The 17,565-nt window shown below is 41.9% G+C and overlaps 1 protein-coding gene across 3 annotated transcripts in view; it reads left to right on the forward strand.

The window, feature by feature from the left end:
• Positions 1 to 17,565, forward strand: part of LOC120423819 (uncharacterized) — a 54,357-nt gene that overhangs the window by 27,324 nt on the left and 9,468 nt on the right. For all 3 annotated transcript variants that reach the window (XM_039587741.2, XM_039587742.2, XM_039587743.2), the window contains exons 4-8: positions 10,206 to 10,600; positions 13,496 to 14,287; positions 16,368 to 16,485; positions 16,625 to 16,778; positions 16,845 to 17,558. In XM_039587741.2, coding sequence (XP_039443675.1) covers positions 10,206 to 10,600; positions 13,496 to 14,287; positions 16,368 to 16,485; positions 16,625 to 16,778; positions 16,845 to 17,558 — 2,173 coding nt within the window. The remainder of the gene's footprint in view (positions 1 to 10,205; positions 10,601 to 13,495; positions 14,288 to 16,367; positions 16,486 to 16,624; positions 16,779 to 16,844; positions 17,559 to 17,565) is intronic.

Below are 17,565 nucleotides of genomic sequence, written 5' to 3' on the forward strand. Positions count from 1 at the left end.
TAGGGGTCCCACAAAACCCCAGTTAATATTATGAATTTTAGAAAAGTACTTCAAAAGTTATGCTAGAATCACAACTTTGGCTAAACTTCGGAAGATTGTAAAAGGGGTAGTTTTTGTAAGAAAACCCGTCATGCCGTACGCTCTTAGAAAGGTATTTAAAAGACCTTTCAAACGTTGTAAGAGGTCTTTCCAAAGAGTCCAACAGATTGAAAATCAGACAACCCTATAAAAAGTTATGCGTACTTAAGTGGTTTTAACACACTTTTTTTTTTTGACGGGTCTTAGATATTTTGTATAAGTAGGGGAACAGCATCTAATTCCAGCGTGCCTCTAATGTTGGCAGGTCAGAACTTTGACATTCAATTAAAGCGAATTAAAAGTGTTTTCAACTGAACTCGAGTGATAAATAGCTCAATAAGAAGTGAGCAAGCAAGTTTCTATCAAAAGTTTTGCGAAATTAGTTGTTGAAATAGTGAAAATTAGCAAATTGGATGGAGTTAGGAGCGAGTGCTTAACCTGCCAAACATACGAGAATTTCCCCTATAAGTGTTATTTATACATTTTTTTGAGGCTGTGCAATGTTTTAACTTTATGAATGTGAGGAATGTACCAACCACCTAAAGGTGGATTAAGTAACGTTTTTTTTAAATAAAACTTCGAGCTTTTTGCATAAGTTGAAACATAAACATCCAACCATCTTCGGCTTAAAAAATCAAAAAAGTCGAATGGGAGCTTTCTCTTCAAAACGGTGCTTCAGAACAGTTTTTTCCCAAACAGTTACTCAGAGAACTTTACCTTAAAATTCAGCCCCGTGCCCATCACGGTCAGCCGGTACCAATTAGAACCATTTCTCGCATTGAGACTCAACCGTCATCAACATTCTGGCCCCCCCTCCTTCTGCAAACTTCTCATTACCGACTGGAAGAGATGGTCAGATGGGTTCCCTGAACCTGCACCCGCCTCCCGTGGCCTCGAAAATCTTTCGCGAGCACGGCGGTTCCGGATGGTTGGCCGCCACTTCATAAACCACCACGACGCGACGCCCACTGGAGCAGATCCTCGGAGCGCGTATGTCTGTATGTTCGGCTACTCTCTAACTAGTTCTTTCTGATGAAGGAGGGAGAAGCGCCCCTTGTTTTGAGAGGAGGAAGTGCCTCTTCAAAAAAACCGGAATATTAAGGTGTAGAAAACCGCCGGTGAAAGAAATTGTTCGAAAAGCTTTGAGAAAAAGGGGGCCACTCAAATAAACAAGAAGCGGTCGTGTTGATACGGGCAGTCACCAAACCGTGACGGAAGTGACCAGGTGTAGATGAGCGATGATGAGGGTCCGGCTCGTGTGCGCGCGCACCTGCGGCCAACATACAACACGTATGATCTCTTACTCATCATCATCGCGGACCCCTTGGTCTTTCGAAGACCCTCGAGGGGGGCTCTGTGGTTTATGATGGTCGAGGAGGGCAAACTCGAGCCGGCGGCAATAAAAACGAAGGCATCGCGTATATTGTACTGATTAATTAATTAATTACATGGCTAATAATAAAACACGAAAATAAAAAAAAAATACTTGAGGAAGGAGGGAGAGTGGAATTGTGTGCGTTTGGATTAAAAGAAATCATGAAAAGGAAAAATTGTATGTGGGTACGGAAGAGTGATTAGTGAAAAGCGTAAAAGAGGTGTTTACTAAAGTTGAAAGCTTGAGAGAATTGTTGTTGGTTGGCTAACTGGAAAGCTAGTATTCTTTATTGGAAAGAATGACTAATGAACTGTTTAGTAATCAGTGTTGGTATTATCGCGCTCTCGCGAGAAAATTTTCTCTCCCTCGAGTTCTCGCCGCGAGTCTCGAGCTGCCGAGAGAAACTCACCGATTGCCCGTGCTCTCCTCCGCTCGCGAACGGGCTTTCTCGCGAGCCAGAATTGCCCGTTCGCGAGAAGTTGAACGTTTTAGAAACGAACAAAAAACAACACAGCGATTGAAGTTACACCTCTATACCATCGCCTGGTTCGTATTCATAAGCCTGATAAACAAATTGCTAGCTTGGGGCAAACGGCTAGCACGAGGCGCTCGCGAGCGCTCGCGGCGAGAGCGAGAACGCGAACGAAAATGCGAGCGCGAGCGAGAAGAGAAAAGTACTACAAGTTCTCTCCCTCGTTCGCGAGCGAGAAATGCTTTCCTTCTTCTCGCTCGAATTCCAACAATGTTAGTAATCGAAGATATTTTAAGAATGTTTGGGCTCAACGCTGCACAACGTTTCCTCTCTGCGGCAAACTTTACGCAGTAGGCCTGACTGCTTCAACATTTGTGATAGTTGATTGCATTTTAATGTAATGACGCATTAGAAAAGTGCTAGGCATTATGTAACATCCAAAGGCCCAAAGGCAATCTTACCATGACTTTGTAGACAATAGAGAATTGCTCAATTTGAAAAATTGAAGCAAGACTACCATATAGAAAGGGCCAACTATTCAATATAACGCACATTTAAAATTTTGATTTAAAAGTTTTTAAAATATTTTTTTCTGAAAAAAACCATACAGTTTTGTGTTCAAATTATCATTGTACGTACTAACAGCACACAAGTTCCTCCAGCAATAACTCCAAGTTTCAAAAGGAGATTGCGATCCTTGAACGCAAGGGGTCCATATTTCTCCCCGCTTCATTGTTAGGTTGCCATCATTTCATTGCATTCGGGCCGCAATTAACGCACTCAAGATGGCACTTGTCTCAATTTAAATGATTTGTTGTTTCACCCCACCATCCTCAAAATCCCTCAAACGACCAATTATTGCAGGCAGCGCATACAAGTTTCTTTCCACACTCCTAATATGATGTTGCCAAGAAAGGAAAAATTGAGTTTTTCCAAGCGATTCTTAATGTCGTTTCGCCATTTTGGCGCATTATTTATTGGTGGCTGGGCGAGAGAAGGAAATATTGTTACTGCCAATTGCAGCAGCAGCACTTGTTGGCAGACTTTGGTTGGAAATTGTAGGAATTAGATACAAACGGAAGGGTTTGAGGGTCCAATGGATTTGATAATCTTGACCTAGATTGGCGTTTGAAAATTGGAGACGACGAATTGTGGTTAGAAATCTTTTTCTTCCCCTTAAGAAAAAACTTGTCATGTATGACGACATGGCGACTGTCTGTGTAAAACATGGCAGGATACAAGTCTCACTTTCAGCATCCAGACAGTTAAGAGGAAGGGAAACGCTAAACATTACTTGTGAATCGAAACTTGTGCAGGTGAAATGGTCCAACTGTCCAACTTTCATCATTAGCCTGCAGATTTCTCGGAACAAAACTAGAGCTCCACGCGGATCACGCTGCTCGAACCTGCTGACGCGTGCCCAACACGAATGACATAATTTAGCTGAGTCCGATATTGGCTCTAAATCAGCAGTGAGCTTTTTACTCTTTCTTTACGCTCATATGGTCACAGTCCTCTTTGTTGTTGTGCTCGTCTTGAAAACAAAAAGAAAAACAACAATATTTCTTTTATTTTTCATTCATTTCTTCATACAGATCCATTAGTGAGGTATCTGTTGCAGCAGCTGCCCCCGCTGGCCAGCAGAGTTGTGCACCTTTGCAGGTCTACCCCCTTGCTAGTTATTATTTCTAGCATATAGTTATGCAGTTTTTCTCTACACTTTTCCGATAAGAGAGAATCGAGCACTCAAAGACTGCTTCCGTTTGGGCTTGAGTTAAGGCGTTACCCCTATAAAAAAGATATCTACAACGAACTAAATTTTGAGATTTTTGAACTACTTTTTTTCCCTTTTTTGTAATTTATTTTCGTACGGTTCACTTTGGGGACGCGCAGTCCTATTTTTTCGTATTATTTTCCGTCTCTTTTGTGTCGCTGTTCGAGTGCATGGGGTGATTGGTTTTCTTCTTCTTTTTTCATTTTTTTAGTTCGCGCGTTCGTTGGCCGATGAGTTTTTTTTTGTTCTCTTTATATAGTTTTCGATAGAAACGATCCGATTTTTGTTTTTTGAGACAAGCAAGTCGTATTGCTGGATTAAGTCCTTTCCATATCATCGAGGATCGGAAGGCACGTCGATGAATATTTGATATAAAATCATTTTAATTAATGAAGCCCTTCCTACATCACCGTTGATCGGAAGGCACGCCGACGAAGAATTTCTGGAGAATCACGGTCGAATTGATACTATATTTAAATCTATAGATTGCTTTTGTAGCCCCAAACGTACCCACGGTGGCCGAGGTGGTACGCGGGCACAAAGATAATTAAATTAACAATTAAAAGGACGAGACTTGTCCAAGTAATAAAAACGCGTGTTGTTTGTTCTCTATCTAAACTGTAATGATTTTATTTCTCTTGGTGACAACTGTACGTCATGCTAAATGCACTGTCACGACAGTCGTGGCTTGACAGACTTGGCTGTCAACCGCGAGTCCAGTGGCGTGTGGAAAAGGTGCGACCATCCACTGTTTCAGTTGGCTCCAACATCCCCCCGCTTTAATTGAACTGGTACGGGTCGAACCACTGCAGATTTCTTCAACCTTGAAGAACAGCATGGCACCGGTACCGATGGCGCAGGTCCGTTCCTTGACGACACGAACTGCTGGGGTGAGCGTGATGTTGGTAAGAGGTTGTTGAGATAGCCAAAGCCCGAGCGCCAGAAACATTCCGGACTTCCTGGCCGCTGCGACCGCTATCTTCACAGGCTCCTGGTCCTGGATCCCAAACGGCTGGACTGCGTGGCTGGGCAGCATGTGGTTCAATCTGTCGTCGGTCGGCCATCACATCGTTGTTTCGATCATAGTCCACACCTGTTGACCGCTGCCTCTTGCTGTCAATGTACTTCGAATACACCGGATCATGTCGTGCAAACATTCGAGTTCGCTTCGTTCGCTCGCTTGCAAGAGCTGATGACGTTGATGATGGTGGCGGTTCAAACTCCAATTTTGTTCGAATGCGCTCCAAAATCGCTTCAGAAGGTGAAGCACAGCCGAGACCCTGTGGATTCCAAATGCTTTTGTACGCTTTCAAATAACCTCCCAGCACTTGCATGTGGATTGTGGTGATGGTCCTCCCCGCCTTGTTCTTACGCACTGCTAGCGGGTCATCAAGGAGACCAGAAATCATCCACGGTCCAGCCAGCTTAAGTTCAGTCAGCTGCTGCGACGCTTCCAACACTGCCGTCGTGCCTGGTTGTTGATGTTTGTACTGGCGACGAGATTTGTACTTGCCTTGGAGCCGCTCACCTTCCTCCCGCACAACCAGTAAACGCTCCGGACTGGCCACGGGTGAGAAGAACAGATCTTGCTTGAGCTGGTTCAGCACTTCATCCAGGGGTCGATACTTTGCGGTTGTTCGGCGTTCCGCACTCCGGAACCCAGGTACCACGTCCGCTGCCAGCTCTCTGTCGACGAAACTGCTCAAACAGCCGGAGTCCACCTTCATCACCGCCTTGAAAATACCACCGATTGGAGATGAGTTGCCACCCTGTTGCGAGATGTTTACGTTCGACAACTGCGATGGTCCGAAACCGTCAGTCGTGTCGCAACCAAACAACTGCTCACGTGTCGCCCGGGCCAGACCAACGAATGTCCACCCGCCGACGGTCATCTCGTAGTAAAACTTCCCGTCAACCTCCTCCAGCTGGGCCGCAACCGCTTCCGCTACGGATGTTGACATCGGCTGACAGCCGACTTTGCGCCACGTTCCGGTCGATGCTTTGGTGGTGGCAGATCCCGTGTCAAGATTTACACGAGCCGACTTGTTATTTACAATCGGCACAAACTTACGGCGATCTCCATCACTACCCGTGTTGACACCCTCATCGATCGAACTGGCGCTGTTGCTTTCCGGCTGCTCGAACCTAACCTCCTCGCTGCTGCAGTTGCCCACCGAGTGGCTCATTTTTGCGCACTTCTGAGCCTCCGAGTGCGACGAAACCTGCTCGTTCACCGCCGCGACGATGTTTCGCAGAATGTGGCCTTGGCGCTGCATAAATTCCAGCTGCTGCTGCTGAATCCGTGCCAGCTGAAGTCTGACCACCTCGTGTTGCTGCCGAAACATCTCGTCCACATAACCTCGCTGTTGTTCCAGCAAGCGTTGAAGTTCTGGCGGAGGATGGAGTGGAGAACGGATGAACGCCTGCTGCTGTTGCCCCGCCGCGACTTGCCCGTCCGGCACCGGCTGCTGCTCCACTGGCGCAACGCCGCCCGGCATCTGCTGCTGCTGACCCGCCGGCTGCTGGTCCATGGAGGACGCACCGTCCATCTCGCGTCCGGATCTTCCCCGGAGAAAACTTTTCCGCGTGGGCGAAATTTCGACCGAGAAAACTCGGTCAAAACAATCACCGAGTCGCCACTTTTGTAGCCCCAAACGTACCCACGGTGGCCGAGGTGGTACGCGGGCACAAAGATAATTAAATTAACAATTAAAAGGACGAGACTTGTCCAAGTAATAAAAACGCGTGTTGTTTGTTCTCTATCTAAACTGTAATGATTTTATTTCTCTTGGTGACAACTGTACGTCATGCTAAATGCACTGTCACGACAGTCGTGGCTTGACAGACTTGGCTGTCAACCGCGAGTCCAGTGGCGTGTGGAAAAGGTGCGACCATCCACTGTTTCAGTTGGCTCCAACAATTGCTATCTTTCCGCAGCCGGCTGCCTAAGATTTTTAAAATTTCAACCGATCAACAAATTGCTTATGGTTGCATCACCTACCACAGTGAATCCTGACCTCATACCCATCTTACTAACCCCTCAAAACTCATGTGATACTTTGTCGGAGACGCAGTCGATTTGGCGGTCCCATCACTCAAGTATCGGACTAACATTCCCATCCACTTCCCCGTGTCTTACCACTGGTCGTGGCCGGCGTCGGTATTGATCAGCATGATAGGGATCTTTGAAAATTGCGAAGGGGTGATGATTGGTTCCTACTTTTCATCTGTGGTCCACGGAGCAATGTTTGGGGGTCCTGGTCAATAACGAAGTAGTAGCTACGGGTGGACACCTATGCTATGCTATGCTATGCTATTTATTTTCGTTCGATTCACCTAAATGATAGAGCAATTTCCACTCAGATTGGCATTGAAAACATTTTAGTCTTAACTTAAATCAAGTGATAAATTCGATTTTTAAAATTCAAACCAAAAAAAAAGTTTCTCCGATCGGTTTATTTTTTTTTCTATGGTTCCTTGATCAAAATAATAAGACCCGCATTTTTTATTGTTTGGCTACTGGGGGGACCGATGCCGTGTTAAAGTATCCAAAAAAATTGCCATTTTCATCGTTTTTTTTTGCAAAAAAAAACTTTTTTTTTTTAAATCATAGCTCCGCGACATTTCAACCGGTTTTACCTTTATTAATTTGAGTACTGAAAAATCCAACCTTACATTTGAAAAAGTCGTATAAAAACATAGAATGGCGTTTTGATCGTGTCTGGACCAAAGAGCCTATGCCTGAAAATATTTTTATCGGATTCGTCGGGAAATTTTACGTAACATACTTAAAAATAAGAGGCGTTCATTAACAGGATTCCAAGATATCGAGCCAAACATTTCATTGGGGCACAAAACCAAAAACGGCGATTCGAGAAAATCGTTTGCGATGTGGACAACTTGTTTCAATTCCTATTTAAAAAATATGCTTGACTGATGGTATTTATATTGATGATACGATAAAACACATAATTATCCTCAAGTCTGCTTTAATGCCTCTTAATTTAAGCTGATTTTCGCAATAAAACTCAAAATTAAAAAAAATCTCGTTATTGGGCCCTTTTAACTTTCCAACTGTTGTTCATAGTGGGCCCTTTTCAAATGCAATTTCAAAGAGAACAGAAAGGGCACTAAAGAGCTGTCACCAGGTTGCCGTTCTGAATGATGTTTATGGGCACTTTTGTTTGGTTAAAAATAATGTGGAATTCAGTGGAAATTTTGATAATTGGTGAAGTTTTGTGATTGAATTGTGTAGAGAGGGTATGTCAGTGAAACATAAAATAATTCTTCAAAAGTATACTGAATGGCAGCCGCGGGACCGTATTCAATATTGTATTTCGACGAAGTTTTTTTTTTTCCTACAAAACTTTACTTTGAAGTGAACAAGTGTTTCGAATGTACGAAAAGTTCACTTTATAACACAAAAAGTTCCTCAGCTACGAATAACTAACGAAAAAGAAAAAGGCACACTTGAACATTTTTTGTTGGTTTGGAGTGAATATTGTTATGTGCCCTTCTGTTTTTTTTTTTCAATAGGAAATTGTTTGCTATCAATCTGATTCTTGGAGAGCCTGTAGGGACTATACTAATGAATGGAATGGTGGAATAATCCCAAATGACTACGTTTTGGTTTTGTACCCAAATGAAATGTTTGGTTCGATATGTTAATGCTGCTTAGAATAAATACTAAAAATAAAAAAGTACATTTTCAGATACAGTTCAGACTCGATTATCTAAATGCCTCGAAAAATTTCACTTCGGCTAATCGACCCACGGAAAGAAAATATGTTCGTTGTCTTTTTTTGAAGCTCGCGCAATGTGACCTAAACACTGATCTAAAGTAATTTAGATTTAGATTAATTTAGCAATTTAAAATACAAACGAAAAAACTTTTTCATGATTCGATTCGGATAATAAAGGCTTCGGGTTATCGAGTCTGGGCTGTATTCTTTTTCAAATCGACCTTCATCATGCACATGGAACCTTCAATCCAAATAAGAGCTGATTTGGCCAACATATTCGAGATTCGATCATAAGAAGCCTTGATTATCCAAAGTTCCAATCATATGAAGTTCGATTATCCGAGAGTTTTAAAGGAACTTCGGATAATCGAAAAATAAAATTGCCTGGTATAGTTTGAACTATCCGAAGTGAAATTTTGCCTAGGCCTTTGGATAATCGAGTCTGGACTTACAGTCGATTATCCGAAGGTTTGTTTGGGACTTCGGATAATAAAATTGCAATTTTTTTTAAAATATATTTGTATTTTCTTATTTCTAACCTCAATTCGAATTCTGTGACTCAATTTAAGTCAAGTTTGAGTGGCTGATTGCTTATTAAATAACCAAAGGCAATTTGTCAATATTTTCTTCATCGCCATTTTGGCTGCCATCTTGAATTTAAAACGTTCTAAAATAGGTTTAGAGTAGTTAAGGGGTCATACAAATGATCGACAATCAAAAATCAGACAACTAACAAAAAATCGTGCTCCGAAGTGATTTTTTTCCCGAGGTCTTTGGATAATCGAGAATAAGATGTCCCTGTATAACTTCTTCCAATAATTATTTTTCAATCTCGAGATTTACCCTCTGTGTCCGATCACAGTACCTTATACTAACAGAAGGTGTTCTAAAACGTAATGCATGAAAAAGAGCAACTAAAAAGTAAGTACGGAGGATTATATTATTTTTCAAAACGTTTTGACTTGTATGTATCCCCTTAAAAAGTCCACACTCATGTCTAGCAAAAAGAAAACTATCAAGAAAAAAAGGTGAAAAATGTTCAATACCATCATAATCGGCGCCTAACTAACCGTAAATGACCAAACAGCTATGCTTCTTGTGCCCCTGAGCTGGTTCGGTTCAGTTCGGTTCAGTTCCAGTGCATCGGGGGAAGATTTCTTGCATGCAACAGATTTAGAATTGTTGCCTGTCCTCGCATGGCTGGGTAATCGTGTCTTCCGACTAATAACGCGTCTGGCCGACCGTCAATCCACAGACACACACACAACTCGGACGGAGAAGACACGTGCTCATGATCCGGCGAGGAGGAAGTGTAGTGGGCATAGTCATGTCGGACATAGTTTAGCTCTCCCCAGCTCAGCTACTTCCATCATCGAAACTTCATTACGAAGAGACGAAGATTAGTGTGAGTGTGGGCAGATCGGGCGAAGACCTTTTCAGACTTGGTGGATTGATTTTTGGTGGTGATGAAAACTTTCTTCTGCAGCAACGAATTTCAACAAATTTCCGATAGTCTGAACGGAGAAGTCTTGTTTTGTTAATACTTTGAAAACTTGTTTTGCCGAAAAAAATTAGACATTTAATACAACGACAAGCATAACCGTTTTTCCACCTCTTTGCACAGCATTGCAAGAGATGATGGAAAGATAATTTTCTCGTTAAAAAAATCACAGACTCTAAAAATAAGCCCCATATCACTCCTCAAAAACACACTCTCGCGATGGCCGCTGACGGATTTCTTACTGCTTCTTTCTTCTCCCTCAGAAAATGTGTCCTTTTCCGAACTGCTGGGTTCGTCACAATCGTCGCAGTCTACCTCCACATCGTCCCTGCTAGGAAATGGCGGTCACCATTCACACCACCACCAGCACAAGTACGGCAGCCCCGCCGGAACCGGTCCGGACAGCGGCAGTTCGATGCTCAGCAGCACCGGCAGCGGCCCCAACTCGGCCTCGTCGCCGTCGGTGCTGAGCTCGAGCACCAACCCGTTCTGCTTCTCCGGGCTGTCCATGTCCAGCTCGAGCCTCAACTCGCCGGAACTGGTGGGCGCAGGAGGAGGTGGTGGCAGCGGTGGCCATAGCGCCGGTGGTGGTGGCCAATCGCCAACCTATTACGGGAACGGAGCAGGACTGCACAAGAGCAGCTTCGATGACTTTCGGGTGAGTATTCAAAGAGATTTCAAACAGTTACAGGATAAAAAAAAATATGAGCAATTTTCACGCAAATTAGAAATGGATTTGATTTGTAATTTTCGATTAGGCTTAAACTTTGTGAGGGGCTTCGCTATGACCAACGAAACCAGACAATATACACGGAAAAAAATCAATTCTCGAAATCGTGAATTAAATTCACGAATGCGAGAACCACGAAGGAATATATTCACGTTTATAGTGCAAATGCACCATACTCATGAATAAATTCCTTCGTGGTTCTCACATACGTGAACTTTATTCACGATTACGAGAATTGATTTTTTTCTGTGTACACACAAATGGTTTGTAAATGTTCGAAAATCTATATGTATGCAGGCAACTTGGTCCTGAAGCACATGTGAGCGCTAGGTGAAGGGGATTCGATCATCTGTCAACTCCGTTATCTTTACACGCGCGTGCATATTTTTTTTGCACGAACTTCTATACAACTACAAATACAACTACTCTTCCTCCGCAAGCGCCGGAAATTTGTAGCGGGTGTAGGAACACTTCGCATAGACGCCCTTGCCTCCATCATGTCACTAAACGTGCGTCGAGAAATTAATAAGCAGCCGAACCTTCATTAGATAAGCAATCAATCCACAACTCACAGCGAACGACCAAGGGAACACTCTACCGCGTAAATAGTAAGATTGGCGTTGTTAAGCAAAATGTATGGATTCTAGAGTGGATCAAAGGGTAAGTTGAAAATAAAAACTGGAATGCTCTCGCCAAATACGAAGAATCTTTGAAAACATCCCATTTCCGATCGTCTCGCCACGTGCCACTTGAATCTTCACTTTTCTTGAATTCCTGTCTTGATCAGTGGAACTTACGGCAGCGGTACCGCACCCCGAGCAGGTGGAAATAACTGGAAAAGTTCAAGTTCGGTTATTGTCAGGATGTCAGGAGTTTTTATTAAAACAACCAGATTAGCTGTTATAATAACACAAAGTAATAAAAGAGATTTGTATAAAAAAATATTTAGCTCATTTATAAAATTTTAATATTTGCTTGGTTCTATTTAAATATTACAGATTTTCAAATGCTGAACAAAATCAGTAAATATTGGCTGACGGTTTACAAATGTTGTTGAACATTTGAAAAAATGTTAAATTTAACAAAGACCAGGCAAAATATCTGAGTGAGCGAATAACCAAAATAGTGAACTTGAAAAAAAAGTTCAAAATACCCAAAGTTTTAGCAATATAAAATAATTATAAAATATTTCGTTATGCACACTTAGAAAATTTTCGAACAAATATTTGGTTTCCTTGGGTGGTATGGTATATCAATAATTTCAAAAATCAACATTATTTTTTTTAACTTTTTATAAAAGTTTTGGTACAAAGACCATATTTCATGGCCAAAAACATGTCCTTGATAAAATTGGTCAAAAATTTCCCATAGTTTTAGCCATACAAGCCAAATTTAAAGTATGTAATAACAAATTGGGTTATGGACACTTGATTTTTTGTTATGACCGATTTTTAAAAGTCGTGGTATCACATGAATAACGCGAGCAATGATTTTCCATGTGCCATAACTTGAGTTTTTATTGTCTAACTCTTCGGCATTCTCTCATAAGATCTAATCAATAACCATTTTTACCCAAGTTTTGGGGATGTTATTATTTTTTCTTCTCATTACCAATAGTCATGATGTTCTGTAACAAAATCAGATATTTGATCAAGACTTTTCATTGAATTGACCTCCGTTTTGTTATTCCCAACTGCCCGGGGTGTTCGAGGATTGAAGTCATTTCAATTTATAATTTTAATCAAAAATTGTTAGATAGGACACATTTTGCATGTATTTTCTTGAAATGTATTTTTTTGCAATTCCGTCGTTAAACTACTTACTTTTCCTGTCATTCTTGAACGACGAAATAGCCTACTTTTCTGTACCAAAAATAACATAATCGAATAGCAACACTTTTCAAAATAAATGCTGAAAAGTTCTACTTTTCAGCACTAAAATGGGTGCTGAAAAGTTGAACTTTTCAGCACTTGTTTCGAAAAGTAACGCTTTTTAGCATTTTTTTGATTTAAACGATTTATTGACAAAATACATGAAAATTTGACTTAAAATTGCACTTAATGGATGTTTTTCGGAATTGCAAAAAAATTTGTATGGAACTCGTTGCAAAACTTGATTTTTTCAGCACTCTTCGTATTTATCCAACTCGGTGAACCTCGTTGGATAAATGTACAACTCGTTCTGAAAAAATCCTCTTTTTGCAACTTGTTGCATAAACTACTATTATGGTTCATCTTGAAAATTCCTGTACAATTATTACAAGATTGTTTGCCAACTATAACAAACATTATATGCTCCGGATTTCGAATCACGGCGTTATGCCTTTAAAATATTAAAAGAAAACATAGGACCATTCAAACTTTTAATATTATCAATTATCACAGATCAATGAAAAAACAAGTTTGTCCTCCGATATTTTCGGAAGTACAATTTTCCGGATGAACATCCTTCCGGGGTGGGTCGAGTCATCTTTTTGCTTTTTGCACGCCACCATCCTGCGCTCACACATTCTACAAGTCAATTAAAAGTGCCACTTTTGGGATTGCAGAGTATAGACAGAGAAAATGGGAAGTCAATTGAAAATAACGGAAAGGTGATTAAAAAGTGCCCTATCCGAGCGGTTTGGCAACCGTTTTTGCTGTGGGAAAAAAAGTTTTAGGCGCTTCTTTTTTTGGGGGGGCTGGCATCTGGCCAGGGCCAAGGTGCTGCTGGCAATAGTTTTCGTTCTGGATTGTGTGGACTGTTGCTTCTGCCGAAGATTGCTTTATGAATAGACACTTGTCCTAATGTTTGACCCCTTCTTCATGTTCTGCAATTTCCCAGTTCGACGGCGACCTCGGCGGTTTGTCCTCCAATGGCAACAACAACACCAACAGCAATGGCACAAGCAACCTCACCTCGGAGACGTTGAAGCTGCTGCAGCGCAATATGGCCACCAGTTACGACTGCTCACCGCTGCCGACCTCCCCGAGCTCTTCGTCTTCCACCACGGCGGCGGCACTTTGCGCGAGATATTTCCGTGGCAACCAGCAGCAGCAGCCAACGATCGGCGACCTGAATCACAACGGCTACGAACCGACCAGCTCGTCCTCTCTCTTCAGCACCAGCAGCACCACCAATCAGTCATCGTCGCTGTCACGTTCCAATTCACCGCCCGACAACGATGCCAGCCTGCTGGCCAATTTCGATAGCACCAACATTTTGGACATGATCAGTTATCTCACCATCAGCCAACAGCAGCAGCATCAACAGCAACAAAATGGTCACTACAACAGCTCGAATGGAGGTGGCTCGAACGGCTCCTCCCATTACGGCCAGACGCAACAGTCGCCGTCGTCTTCGGCGTCGTCGAGTTTGAACTCGTTTTACCAACAGGGAGGAGGAGGTGGATCTTCCTACGGTGCCAATGGGAACTGCAACGGCGGTGGCGTTATTGGCCAGAGTAGCAACAATGGTGGTGGCGGCGCAGGCTGTGGCTTCTCCAGCAATGACTACGAGCGGCTGCAGAATCTGCAAGCGCTGAACACGCTACGGCTGCTGCAGCAATCGCAGTACCAACTGCAGCAGCAGTATCAACAGTTCAACCAGCTGATGCCCAACTACGGGGGTTCGCAGGTAAATGTTTGGTGTCAATTCGATATATTTGAGAATGATTTAGAATTTTTAAATCCAAGATGGCAGCCAAAATGGCGGTGATAACATATTGAAAATCGTATTTTTTATTTTTAAAGGCAATGAAATATTTAAATTTGACTAAAATGGGCTCGCAGAACTCGAATTTGATGTTAAAAGTAAGAAAATTAAAAAAAAATATTTTTTTTGTATGATTCGATTATCCGAAGTCCCATACAAACCTTCGGATAATCGAACTTCGGATAATCGAAACTTCGGACAATCGAGGCTTCGGGTAATCGAGTCTGGACTGTAATGAAAACATCAAGAAAAAAATACAAATCCATTAAAAATGATTTAAAAAGTATCAGCAATGGGCAAAAATAAGATAGGGAAAAATTTAAACATTTCTTAAAAATTAAACAATTTTTTTTTTGGCTGACCTTTCTGCAAACAAACAAAGCAGGCAAACTACCAAACTATCTAAAAGTGCGAGTATGTTTGCCATAGTCTAATGCCTCCTTAAGAATTTTCAAATCCAAGATGGCGGTGATGAAACATTGAACAAATGGATTTGGTAATTTGATTGGCAAACAATTGTGGTGGTTAACCATTCAAATTTTATTGAAATGTAGTCGCTGAACTCAAACTTTATGTCAAAAACTAGAAAACAAAAAAAACCTTTTTTTGTGATGAATTGATTTTTATTTTCAAAAATTCTGAGTGATATTATGGTAACAGCGCCTTCGTCCTTGTAGATAAAAAGAAGACAAAAAGATCAAAGAACTTTTTTTTTTGAATAATTAATTTAAAAGGTCTAAAATTATTATAAATTAAAAATATTTTTCGAAAATTAAAACTATATCTCAGATAATTAAAAAAATGACAATTGATTAAAAATTATTCAAATGAGAAAAATATGATTTCTTATATAAAATCACAAAAAAAATCAAAAAAAAAAATTAAAATGAAGAAATATAGTTTAAATAAAAAAAGATCAAAAAAAATATAAATTTCAAAAGTTGGTTTTTATATTTTTTAAATAAATTCAAAAAGATGAAAAACGTTAAAAAAGAAAAAAAAACTTTTTGCTTTTCTTCCATCTTCGTAAATATTACAATTCATCATGATTTTTCTTCAGAAAAATCGCTCAGAATCACACTGCATCGATTGTTAACGCTCTATCGATTCATAAAGACAGAACTCGACTATCTCCAACCCTCGAATTTTGAAAAAAAAAAAAAATACATCATTTAATTTCATATTGTTATTTAATTTCAAAATTTAAAAAAGACTATTTCGTGTTGGACCACCCTGTATCCATTCTGCAAGTTTTTGTCTTTTTGTCAATTACCTCTTCCTATTGATGAGTAACAAGATTGATCCGGACATCATTTTGATCAATTTGTATAGATTATCATGGGTTATGTCTCGTTCTCGTTGTCGAAACAATGTTCTTGTCAATAATGTACAAATTTCAGTACATTCAAGAACACCGAAAATGTAGTTCAAAAATTGAAGCGGCCAGCCCTACTGCGATGTGTTTACCGCAGAGAGGATTCTGAGCACGGACCACAGTTCGCGAAAGAGATGATGAAAGGTGATACCGCACCAAACGCTCCGATCTAAACATTGTTGTTGTGTGTCAAAATGTAATGGGAGCGTTCTATTATTACGTAACGCAGTTGATGGGGAGAGAGGGGGGGGGGGGGGTCGGAGGTCGTGTTACGCTTCACACATTATTTTTTAAAATTTTGTATGGAAATTTTGTTTTTTTTTTTGCGTTACGTTATAAAAGAACTTTACCAATGATTTATTGTTATGGGTCGCCCCAACTGTACACAAAAACGTACACATTGTATGATCAAGCTCAATTTTTGTGGAGCTTTTTCTGCCATAAAAACCTGCAAGAATACTTTTTGATAACAAATAGAAAAGATCATTTTGATTCAAAATACTAGATATAATAGCTTTGCTAAACTCCAAACATTGCAATTTAAAAAATGTATTTAATACAATATTAAATAAGCTCATTGTTAAAACAAACATTTAAAATAACCTATTTCCCAACCTATTCCTGCAGATCAAGAGCTGGTCTTCGCAGAACTCTCCCCCTTCGTCATCGGGTAGCAGCAACGGAGGTGGAAGCGGCAACGATATCAATCTCGACCGGATTGCACGATTTCACCGTTCATCAGCTGGTAATTCATTTCCGCCTTTTATTTCTTGCCTACTGCCTACTCCTTTTGACCGCACCGCAAAAGGGCCAAGCAAGCATCACGTCGTTGATTCAATTTCCTGTGAGGAGAGAGAGTCTGAAACCCCTTCTTCGTTTTACAGCTCATTACGATGCGACGTGCACGTGGAGCGGTGTGCTTCCGCCCCGGTCCCACCGGTTGGTGACCTACTCGTCGAAGATCTTCCTCGGCGGCATGCCCTGGGACATAAGCGAGCAGTCGCTGGTGCAGATCTTCAAGCCGTTCGGTTCCATCAAGTAGGTTTTCATTTAGGTTGAATCAAATGTTGGGAATTTGGTTTTTGATATTGGTTTGTCCTTTAGAGTCGAATGGCCAGGCAAAGAACAGCAGGCGACACAGCCGAAAGGCTACGTGTACATCATCTTTGAATCAGACAAACAGGTCAAGGCGCTGCTGCAGGCCTGCACTTATTCGGACGCGAACGGCTACGGCGGTTCTAGCGGTAGGGGTGGCAACAACAACAACTCTGGAATGATGGCCAGCGGTAACGGCAGTTGCAACGATGACATGCAGTTGGTTCCGCTCTCGCCGGGCCAGCAGGCTCTGGTCAACAAGCAGCACCAGTCGGTGTCGATGGCGGGAGCCCGGATTAACTTCAAGATCTCCTCGAAGCGCATCAAGTCCAAGGACGTCGAGGTGATTCCGTGGAACATTGCCGACTCGAACTACGTCAAGTCGACCTCCCAGAAGCTGGACCCCACGAAGACCGTTTTCGTCGGAGCACTGCACGGTCAGCTGACGGCCGAGGGGCTGGCCAAGATCATGAACGATCTGTTCGACGGGGTCGTGTACGTTGGCATCGACACGGACAAGTACAAGTACCCGCTGGGGTCGGCTCGGGTCACGTTCAACAATTCGCGCTCGTACATGAAGGCCGTGGTTGCCGCGTTTATCGAGATCAAGACGGCAAAGTTCACCAAGAAGCTGCAGGTGGATCCGTACCTCGAGGACTCGCTGTGCTCGATGTGCGGCGTACAACACGGACCATACTTTTGCCGAGAGATTGTGTGCTTCAGGTGAGTT

This window comes from Culex pipiens, chromosome 1 (assembly GCF_016801865.2).
Source record: "Culex pipiens pallens isolate TS chromosome 1, TS_CPP_V2, whole genome shotgun sequence".
NCBI lineage: Eukaryota > Metazoa > Arthropoda > Insecta > Diptera > Culicidae > Culex > Culex pipiens.